This window comes from Ricinus communis, chromosome 1, assembly GCF_019578655.1.
Source record: "Ricinus communis isolate WT05 ecotype wild-type chromosome 1, ASM1957865v1, whole genome shotgun sequence".
NCBI lineage: Eukaryota > Viridiplantae > Streptophyta > Magnoliopsida > Malpighiales > Euphorbiaceae > Ricinus > Ricinus communis.
Window position 1 is genome coordinate 5,414,757 of NC_063256.1, and position 11,694 is coordinate 5,426,450.

Genomic DNA, 11,694 nt, shown 5'->3' on the forward strand with positions numbered 1-11,694 from the left:
TCTTATTATGTAAGTTAACGATAATGTTTTTGTGGGAACGGACCCGTATAAGGTGGATAACCTGTATTTACAAGATAAAAGTTTCATAGATAAACTGTAAAATTAATTGATAACATCTTGAAATATTGAAATACATAAAATATAACCCAATTGTGCCATTTGGTGATCAGACTCTATATTAATACTAGAATGATAGAGTTTTCTTTCTTTCTTTCTGTTTTCTAATTTTACCTTTGGTGGGGGGAGGGAGTTGAAATGAATAGGAGTGATGCATGTTGATTTTTACATTTGACCTAATAAATGAAGATGGTAGATAAAAGAAGGGTGGTTATCTGGGACTGAAATGAGTGGTAATACCTTAGTGTGTCAGAATGGTAAAGAAAAAGAAAGCAAAATGAAACAGACATTGGGTTCTGAAGAGAAAGGTACGGGTTTTAGAGAGGAGAAATGGAAGAGAGAGATGGCTACTGGGTATATAATAATGATGTAGTGTTAGAAACAAGAATAATATAAGGTTAAGTCTCGCTGATAAATTTCCTACATCATAGTTGAGAAAAAAAACGGGTAGAAGAGAAGCAAGAGAAAAATTGTACATGTTGAGCTTTGAATGGAGGATTGATAAAAGAATTAGTAGTAGTTGAAGTTGTAGTAGGAGCAACAGAGGACCAAATTGGGACCAGGAGAAGGGCAAGAAGGTGGGCCTTAAGAAATCATTTTGGTAAAATTTAAAGCCTGATTAATTACAGTACCAGAGAGAGAGAGAGAGAGAGAGAGAGAGAGAGAGAGAGAAAGAGACCAGAGATGTATAAATGTGAGATTTCCCTGTTGGTAGGCTTATAAAAGGGAGGGTTGGGTGTTGGGTTCTGCCCTTCCTTTAAAGGTGTAGAAGAGTAGGGAAGCAAAGAGAAAAAACAGAAAATAAAAAAAAAAGAAAAAGAAAAGAAGAGAGAGAGAGAGAGAGAGAGTTAGAGTCTGTAATTCTGAGTAGCTGTTGATAATGGAAGAACATCTCAGCCCTTTAGCTGTTACTCATCTTCTTCAACACACACTAAGAAGTTTGTGCATTCATGAGAATTCCCAGTGGGTTTATGCTGTCTTCTGGAGGATCTTGCCTAGAAATTACCCTCCACCCAAGTAAGAAGCAAGATTTATAGTCAGATAAAGAAAACATACTCTTCCAAAGAAAAGGATCAAATATATATATCTATCTTTTTTCCGTTGACAATTCCATGATACTGTATTTTTCTACAACAAGTGTATATCTGATCATGTGATATTGTCTTTTAATTGGTTTAGATGGGATGGTCAAGGAGCTTATGATAGGTCAAGAGGAAACAGAAGAAACTGGTAAATAGTTATTATTTTTGTTTTTTGATAGTAAAATGAATACTTTTTACCACTCATCTTTCTTCTTGGATTTGATTTATAGTACTTTAATCTATATGCATATACAAATGCCAGGATATTGGTATGGGAAGATGGTTTCTGTAACTTTTCTGCATCAGCAGCTGAGATCAACTCTGGTGATTGTCCGAGTTCATCTGCTTATGGAAACTGTGAATTTCAACCCTATCAAGGTCTTCAACCAGAGCTCTTCTTCAAGATGTCCCATGAAATCTACAACTATGGAGAAGGGTAAAATACAATAAATCCATGTATGGCACATTTAGCTTCATTTTATGGATTTGATCTTAATTACACTTAAATATATAATGTAAATGCAGATTGATCGGTAAGGTAGCAGCTGATCATAGTCATAAGTGGATATACAAAGAACCAAATGATCAAGAAATCAACTTCTTATCATCATGGCATAACTCGGCTGATTCAGTAAACAGATCTCTCCCATCTCTGCATGTTTATGTGATTTTATGCTAAGTTTTCCAAAGAATTGAGGGTTCATTTTCTCATTCTTTTATATTTCGCTTTTCAGCATCCTAGGACATGGGAAGCCCAGTTCCAGTCTGGTATAAAGGTATTATATATATAACGAGAAAAATAAGATTAAAATTTTTTAAAGATTTCACATGGATCTACATCTCTCGGCCTGATATATATCTATATAAATATTCTTGCAGACCATCGCCTTGATTGCAGTTAGAGAAGGTGTTGTTCAACTAGGTGCCCTGCACAAGGTAAATTCTCTCCCTTTCTCTCTCCACACTTCAAAAGCTGTCATTCTTTTATGTATTCATTTATTTCTTTCCGTCTGATTTGAATGTGGGCATTAAAGGTTATTGAAGACCTGAGCTATGTAGTTCTACTAAGAAAGAAATTCAGCTACATAGAAAGCATTCCTGGTGTACTTTTGCCACATCCATCATCATCTGCATTTCCTTACAAGGTTGATGGGTATGGAACACCAGACTCATGGCATTATCAAGGTACTATTGCACCACCAACAGAGTACTATCATGATCATTTCAATCAAGTCCCATTCAAGATTACACCATCCATGAGTAGCCTTGAAGCCCTGCTCTCAAAACTCCCATCAGTTGTTCCACCACAGCCAGGTTCAGGTTACTGCACTACTGAGTCACAGCCACAGTCACAGTATCTATCAACTCAAAGACCTGCTGCGTTCATGGGAATGGAGAAAGTTGCCAAGGAAGAGATTGATGAAGATTATAATAGAACTGAACATGATATGGGTGAGACAAGCAGTTCAATGTCAGCGTATCGTAGACAGCAATTTCATCAACACCATGGCCAAGATTTGAATGTTACTACTACTAGTAGCAGACTCAATAATGGTTGTTTTGAGTGATTTTTTATATATACTCATTGTTGCATTGCTAGCTATATAAATATTTATACATATATAAATTAGGCTATGCAGGGATCGCTTCAGTATTGATTTCTAAGGTAAGGTCTTACGTTGTAAGCTTTTTTTCTAGTCTCGGTGCCATGGCATATGTTTCTACTGAAGCTTTTAGGTATCTTTGGCTTCTGTGAAATGAAAGCTATTCTTGTCCTAGATTTCACAAGATTCCTAGTATACATATACAAATATAATATTAGGAAATGTCCAAAGTTTTTACTTCTAAGAACTATGTGTGCTTAATGCTTCTAAGCAGTACGGGCATAGTCTGTTAATTGGTGAATGCATTTAGGAGAGAGGAAAAAAGAAAAGAAGAGAAGTATAGAGAACTAAGAATTCTAATAATCAAACCAGAAAAAAAAAAAAAAAAAAAGGAAAAATCAAAGCCCGAATATAAAATTGCTAAATTAAAGAAATTTTTGGACAATTAATAAATGAATAATATGTAGTGAAAATGAATTTCAATAAACTCTCAATTACTAGCAACTTATACTCCAATTGAGAATTTTTATTAATTACGAGTCACATGCATATACTTCTAAACAGTGAGATTATAAATAACTAGTACAATCGTTATTATTATTTTAATTATAAAATTAAATTAATAGATATAATTTAATAAATTTTTAATATATATAATTTTTAAAAAATAATAGCAAACTAGCTATTTTTAAATGTTCTTAATTTTTTGAAATCTAAAATTTTCTTAATGCATGATATAAAAATTGATTTAAAAATTATTTATTGATTAGTTTTAATATAATATACATTAATATATCAATATAATTGATATTTTTATTTCTAAAATTAAAAAATTATTATATAATTAAAAATTAACTTATAATGTAGTATAATATTAAAAATATAATTTAAGATGTTATTCTCTAGACTTAGAATTATTTTCTAATTGAAGAACTAATTTATTAGTTAATATAATATTAAAATCTAATTAAATATGTTTTTAGCATAAAATTAGTATTATTATCTGATTAAAAACTATTTATTAGTTAATATAATATTAAAATATATTTAATATGCTATTTCTTAGGACTGGAGTCTGTGTTTAATTAGGAATGTAACTTATTAATCAATAAATTAATAAAAAAAATATAAAATTATACATAAATTTAAATTTTATGTGTCAAAAATAATATATATATCAATATAAAAATCTTACGTGTTAAAAATTAAATACACGTATTAAAAAAAATTTAAATTTAAAAATTAATATATATATATATATATATATATATATATATATATATATATATATATATATATATATATATATATATATATATATATATGTCTGCTTGTGACGAGAATTGGCTTCAAAATACTTATCAAAAAGAATAATTCAAGAACTAACTATATAATTATATATTCTAAAATCTAATTAAATATACATTTTAATCAACTTACGAACTAATCAAGCAAATTGTTTTCTCAACTAACATTAGTTTAATAAATTATATATTTAAGAAAAAAAGAGGTCATACAATGTTAAAATTGAAATATCGTTAAAAAGAAAATCCAGGAAGATAAGTTTTTTTTTTTTTTTTAATTTTCAAAAGAAAAACAAAAGATTAATTATTGAACAACATGGCCCTGTTCGGTTTAGCCAAGGAATCGATTAGCAATTTCATGATTTTAATATTATTCAATGTTATCGAAATTTATTTTATGATGATTTAAAAAGTGAATATTCAATATTTAAGAAATAACTCCTTAACTGTCTATTTTAAATTCATTCGATTATTTTAACTTTCTATTATCCACCATTGACATTGCTGCCACTACCACCATCCAAAAATCATTACCATTACCATCACCTATCCATTCATCCACCATCGCATACATATTAGTATATAATATTTAATTATAATTTCATTTAAAAATAGTTAATTAATGTCTATAAATTAAAAAGTACAGCAAATGTTATTTTTAGAAAAAAAACTATTTTATTCCTATTTATTTTATGTATTAGAAATTGTTATTGTATTTGGCCTATAATTATTCATAAAGAATGTTAAAATGTAAGAGATGACCTGTGAATTTTAGAAATAAATGATATCATAATAATTGTGTATAAAAAGAAACGGAGAGAAAAAAAAAAAAAGAAGAAGGAAAGAGATCATTATTTTCTTAAATTTATGCCAAAGAATCAAATAAATTTAATTTTAAATTCTTTTAACAAATGCACCCTTAACATATTTTAAAGCCAAACCAATCCCAATTTTGATTAAATATCGATGTGTTTAACACATTCCTTTTCAAATGAATTAAGTAAATATATTAAGAAGCATAACTTTTTAATTTATGTATTTACGTAATGTTTATATTATTAATTTAAAAATACTAATTAACCACCAATTGTGCCATCTTATGTCGCAAGCATCGATGCCGGTCATTGTTGCCTCCATCCCGCCATTATCATCATCGCACTCCATCATATCAAATGCCAATGTCAAACCCAACTTTCATATGCCCATTCCATTGCACCCACATACCTAATGCTGCTGATACCACTATATACCGTCAATATCATTAATATTTGTATCAATTCAGAATCAGATCATATATATCCACCTTATCTCTTGGTGTGGTGGCCCTTTTTGGTGGATTTAAAATCTTTCTCGAAATTTGTCTATCTTGAAATTTTTGAATTTAGCATATTTAATTTCGGAATATCTTTTAACTTCTAAACCAAATAATAGAAAGACGTTTTATATTTTAGATACCAATTCTTTATATATAATATCAACCATTTTCTGTTATATATGTTAGATTCAATTTATTTATTCACCTTCATAGTGCATTGAATAAAAGCTTACTAATAACCATTTGTCCAAGTATCTTGTACTTGCTTTGGTATCCACTATCCGCTCATGTTAGATTGCTTCTCTAGACTAGGGTGAAGAAGAAGGTTTTTTTGTTGGTGTGCATTTTAACTAAAAGTTAAAAATTGAAAGTAAATCTTATTGTACTATTTTATTAATAAACTTTCACTCACTTTCTTCCAATGGAGCTGTGTGCAAATTATTAAATTAGTGAAAATTTGGATTTATTTGATCCTAAAATAAAGTTATGGCTCCATTTGTTAGAAAAAAGGTAAAATTGAGCCAATTTACCTCCTTGAAACAACTTGGGAGGAATTTTGAATCTTTCTCCAGAATCAAAGAAAGTCATACTGTTTACTGTTTAGGTAATCAGAACAGCAAAAACGAGGAAATTCAAAAGCAAAGGTGAAGAGTGTGAGGGTTCGTTAGCATAGAAATTTGTGAGATTCAGTAAAACAATGGTGGCTACTCCCCTTCCCATTCAAATTATTTAATTCTGCTCCGCTGTAAAACCCCAATCTACGTACTGTGCTGTACCCTACTTGTCCTTTTCAACAAATGAAGGATTACTATTGTAGTTCAATCTCGACCTCATGATTAATTATATTTATAAAATCTAATTAATGCTATTACTTGTAGCCCTAGTTAATTAGGAAAGCAACAATGAGTTAAATCTGTCACACTCACCAGTAAGAACAATTTCTGGCATTATTATTATTAGTTCTAATCTTGTTTTGTCCTTCATAAATTACATGGCATCCATCAACTAGAAATACAATTATTTAATGTTGAAGATGCTATCCACTCAGAGCTGCTTTATTACAAAACCTAAAAATACAATAAATTTGATAAAAAGACAAAGAAAAAGAAAAAGAAAAGCAGCCTTGTGCAGAATACGGGGGGTACAGAAGCATTAATCTCCCAACACCCATCTCTCCTGTTGAAGGAACTAGCTCAAAGAAAGTTATCTAACACATTTAGAACTATTGATTAATTAAGTAGTAAGGTAATGTAAGGTTGCCAATCCATAAACTGAAGTATTTCCTTATAATTTGTTGGAAGTTGGACATATAAATAGCTTCATAGTAGCCCAAATTCTTGAACTGGGGACATTGCATGGATAGATTCCATACACAAGGTGCGAAGTGGATCTCATAGTTTGAGGACCTCATAGTTTGGCAGGGATGTCTAGGCCCTGTCCCTATAGATAGAACAGCCTTCAAAGCCTGCACAGAAGCACTGATTCTGGACCCAATATCTCGTCTAATTGGTACTATCTTACGTATAGCATATATATAAATACAAAATCTGAGGAGTTGGTCACTGGTAGGCAGCTAGGACGAAGCCTACTGATTAAAATTTAAATGGTGCAAGCTTCCTATTAGGATGTAGATGTAGCTTCTGTGGTCCTTGTGTTAGATTTGGAGTTGTGTTATTTACCTCAAGCTTTCCTTCAGTATCCCTTATGTGACAATACCATGAAGATAACACAGGAAGGTAGTTTTACCTTTCACAGTTCTCTTTCATTTCAGAAATAGTAGCAGCTATTTTTAATTGCATGAACTATGTATCGCATTATGGTAATTTTGATTTCTCCATGAAAAAAGAACTGGTAAGAGGACTGGCCAGGACAGTTTTCTTTAGGAGTAAAATGGTATTGAGCTACTAGGCAAAAAATATAAAACAAATACGAAAAAGTATTGGGCCGAAGTAATTTATGAGAATTATGGGCTTTTTAATTGTTTCTTGATAATTGCTATCCTCCGCCATTGCCACATTATCGGTGATTTGTATGCGTTTGATGGAGCAGAATGATAAATTTACAAGGTGAGGATGTAGATTTGAATGAATGAGCAAAATTGAAGCTATCTAGGATGCCTATCAACTTATGATGCCACTTACCGTTTAACCAAAGACACTGGCTCTCTTGATGAAATTGAATTTAAAAGTTTCCCATTCCTATTATATCAATTCAGCGTTATGTTTGGGCTGCGGCAAAGATGAAATCTGACCAAACTCAACAAGTGTAGGTTTAGTTTATTTAATTTTAGCAGAGATTTTCCAGTTTATATAATAGAGTTCGAGCTCAGTTTGTTTAGAAATAATTAGATTTGATGAATAATTCGAGCTCGATTTGAATTTAATTCGTACTGATTGAGTGCTTACATAATAAGAAAAACTCAAATTCAACCTCGTTAAACCTAGATTGAGAATAAATTTGTTACGCACAGTTTGAACCCGAGCTCGTACTCATTAAACATTTTATTAATAATGAAATTAATCAACAACAATGTCTAAGAAAATAGCAAGGAATGATGAAAGTATCAAATATAGCAAAATAAAAATAGCAATGAATAATAAAAGTATCAAATATAGTAAAATAAAATAAAATAAAAACTCAAATTTGAAATAAAAATATTCAACGTCTAAAAATATAGCAAAATATAAAAAAAAAATTACTAAAACAACATGAATGATGAAAGTGGAGACGAACAATGCATAAAAAATTATAATATCATAATAAAAATACCACAAATCTGTGTTAACTTAAAAAGAGCATATAAACCAATCTCACAATACATTTTTCTTAGTAGCACTCACCTTATAATAAATAATATTAATAAAATTTAAAATATAAAATATATTTTAAAATATAAAATAACCGAAGTGCAACACAATAAAATAGTTAAAAAAAATTCATAATGATATATTAACTAATATAAACTATAGTCTTGATTAATTTTAGCTTAGTTTTCAAATTGATTACCATTTATAAATATAAACATAATTTCAATCTAAATTTTTAATTAAATTAAAATTTTTTCAAATAAATCATATAGTTCAACGCCAACATTTTCTACTATAAAATTCGGATTGAACAAATATAAAATATCTAAAAACTAAAAAGCATGATATTGAAAAAAAATACACTTTGCCTTAAGATTAAGATATATATATATATAAGATTTCACAATAATAACAATACCACTAACTATATTTATTTAAATATAATATTTTTTTTATTTTTATGCTAATATATGATTAATCATGATCTGTTATATACTAATTAAGACTTTTATAATAAATAATATTTTCATTAAATTAGTATAAATAGAAAATGCATTTACAATATTTTTACTGCCGTAAAAATTTAATTATATACAATAGTTTATAAGTAGATAAAAACTGTAATAATGGATCAATTTTATTTTATCTAATTTAAAAAGTATTTATTTTATTAAATTATTATAGAATATACTTATTTATTTTTTATTACTTTTATTATAATTCTTACAAATAGTAATAGCTACATTTTTAAATATTTTAAATATTATATTATTATTATTAATCCAGCGCAAAGGGAAAGTTAGCAGGAAATGTTTTGTCTGTTCCGTGGACACCAAATGAATATAGGATTATTTTGAATTGAAAAAACTTGACTTTATTACATTGAATTGAAAACTTGACCTGAACTCATTCGAATAATATTAAAAGTAAGCAACACGCACAGACTGACCTTATTAATCTTGGCTGCCTTTTTTTTTCTTAATAATAATATTTGGTTCAAAACTGCAGCAGTTCAATTGTATGCACTGCAGGTGAGGTTATAGTATTATGGTCGCAATTGCATGCTTCGTAAAACAATTGTTTAAGGAGTACGTACCCTTTAACATTATTTATAAGATCTTCATTTACCTCATCTGACATACTTCTTTCTTCAGTTGTTTTACACTAATACAGGGACCTGGTCCACAGCATTATTAATTGGATAGAAACAGTGTCTGAAGATTTTGATATGAGATTGACTCAAACTTAGAAGTGTATCTTTAAGCATTATTACCTTGACCTCGTAAAATTCTTTCTGTGGTGCCAGATTTACTCTTCTGGTCATATATGGATATGTATCACCACTAGCTTATGACCTTTATTCTTCTCCTTCAAACTTTCATTCCGTTTCATTGTAATCAATTTTTATTTCTATTCTATCTGTTAACCTTTTTATTTTGACTTGTATCTTTGCTACTGTGTCGTTTTAATACTGTTTTTTTTATAATAAACACTTATCTACTTTTTCTTTTTTCTTTTTTTCCTTTCATTTTCTTTATAATAGCATTTCTAATTATATTAATATTGCATTAAAAGAAGCCCTTGCATTTGAATTGTAATATCCCAAGAATAAGCCTAAGACAATTCAAAAATATTGGAAACCCTTGGAACATCAGAGAAGGAAGCAGCCACCTCCGGGGCTTGTCCAAACAATCCCATGCAACAATTATGAACGTAAACAAATATTTAATCCTTTTATTCATCCCTACCCAAATATCTAATTTGTTTTTCTAAATAAGAAGAAGATACTATATTTTTCTAACCACTTTATTTATTGTCTATTTTAATAAGAAAAGCTAAATAGAAAAGTTTCCGAAATACGTTAATAAAATCATAGAAATTATAAAATTAGCTATTTTAAAAAGAATAGCCAATTTTACTAAATGTTTATGGTTTTTTGGTGTGAATGTATTATGCAGTTATTCTTATTTGAAAAATCTCACCATAGATAGGTTAAATGATACATTAGAAGAATTTCAACTCATTATTTTAGAGTGTATTCTTCTGTCCCAAATTACCTTGAATCAACTTCATTCACAAACTTTATTTATATTTGAACGTTTATTTATTTATTTACTTATACTTGGAAATGAAATACTTAATTTCAAGAGTAAAAGAAAAGAATTTCCTTTACAAGTTAATTCTAATAATAAAAATAAATAAAACAATCAATAGTTACTTTATCTTTTTTATTAAGATGTTAGGTTAGTTAACAAGCCAACCTTTAATTACTTGGGTTTGTTCCCATTCCAAATAAAGAAAGAAAGAAAGAAAGAAAGAAAACTGTTACATTGCAAAAGTATGAGAAAAGAATAAAGAAAATGGAGTTACTATGTAGAGGATGATTATACTTCATTATCACCAATAATGTGGGGATAATAAGAAGTTGGATATGTCAGCTCTGAACTAAAGCTCTCCAGACCAGAACATGATTCAAGAACTTGAATGGTCTGGGCGGGTCTTGTCCGCAATGGACTCCACAGCGACATCCACGACAAAGTTAGGAACTGCAGGTGCGTGAACAAGCACATTGCCAGCAATCTTCCTGTTGCAAATGCCACTTCCCCCAGGGATATTACTGCATGGATTAGTACCAGGATTTTTTGGATCAGTTTTGAGGGACTGAAAAAGGGCCCTATTTTCTTGCTTCAACCACTTCTCTCCTAGCGGCCTCATTGCGCCAAGTTGTATGGAAGCCAAGAAAATGGACAGAACCAGAAGAACTGTAAACATATTTTTGTTGTAAGAGAAAGAGGTACCCATCTTCTTTAGTTTTTGCTGATGAAAAGATTATTCTAATGCACAAGATTTAGAAGGAAATCACAGATTTAAGAGAAATTGGTGAGTATGATAATGAAGAAAAAGGGGTAGCATGCGGATGTTTATATAAGGAGTTCATTGGGGTGTGATTTGACCAGCGATTGTATGGGATTTTAGTAATTAGTATTTCCAAGTTTTGACTAAGCCATGGGTTTGAAGGTTGAAGCATAAGTGGAATTAATCAACACACGGTACGTTGCCTGGACTCTAAACGGTCATATAAAGTAGGGAACGTGATCTACCAATTCTTTTTTACATTTGGGTCTCTAAATTTATACGCTGTTGTTCATCATTAATCCAGGGTCAAGACGAAGGTACAAGTTCTAATCCGCGGAGTTAAGCTTGATGGCAGGAAAGATAACGGGTTGAGTACTTGCCTATATCAGATATCTAATTCACTAAAATATGATTATTGGATTCCATTTCAAATCAATTTAAAAATTTGTTTTATTATTCTTTCATCTTAAAATTCAGTTATTCTGAATCAATCCAAATTTAATAATGTTATTTTAAAAATATTTAACCGATATCTTATTCGTTAAAAATCTATTTATATAAATAAATTTAAATAAAAAAAATAGTATCCATTTAATAAACCCTTTTAAC

The 11,694-nt window shown here is 29.5% G+C and overlaps 1 protein-coding gene across 1 annotated transcript; it reads left to right on the forward strand.

The window, feature by feature from the left end:
- The first annotated feature begins 310 nt into the window (after nt 1–310).
- Nucleotides 311–2,979, forward strand: LOC8274780 (protein RICE SALT SENSITIVE 3). The gene is made up of 7 exons (XM_002520986.4): nt 311–1,134; nt 1,297–1,347; nt 1,462–1,635; nt 1,725–1,830; nt 1,934–1,975; nt 2,079–2,135; nt 2,234–2,979. The coding sequence occupies exons 1-7, from the start codon at nt 998–1,000 to the stop codon at nt 2,765–2,767; spliced, it is 1,101 nt and encodes a 366-aa protein (XP_002521032.2). The 5' UTR covers nt 311–997; the 3' UTR covers nt 2,768–2,979.
- The last annotated feature ends 8,715 nt before the right edge of the window (nt 2,980–11,694 follow it).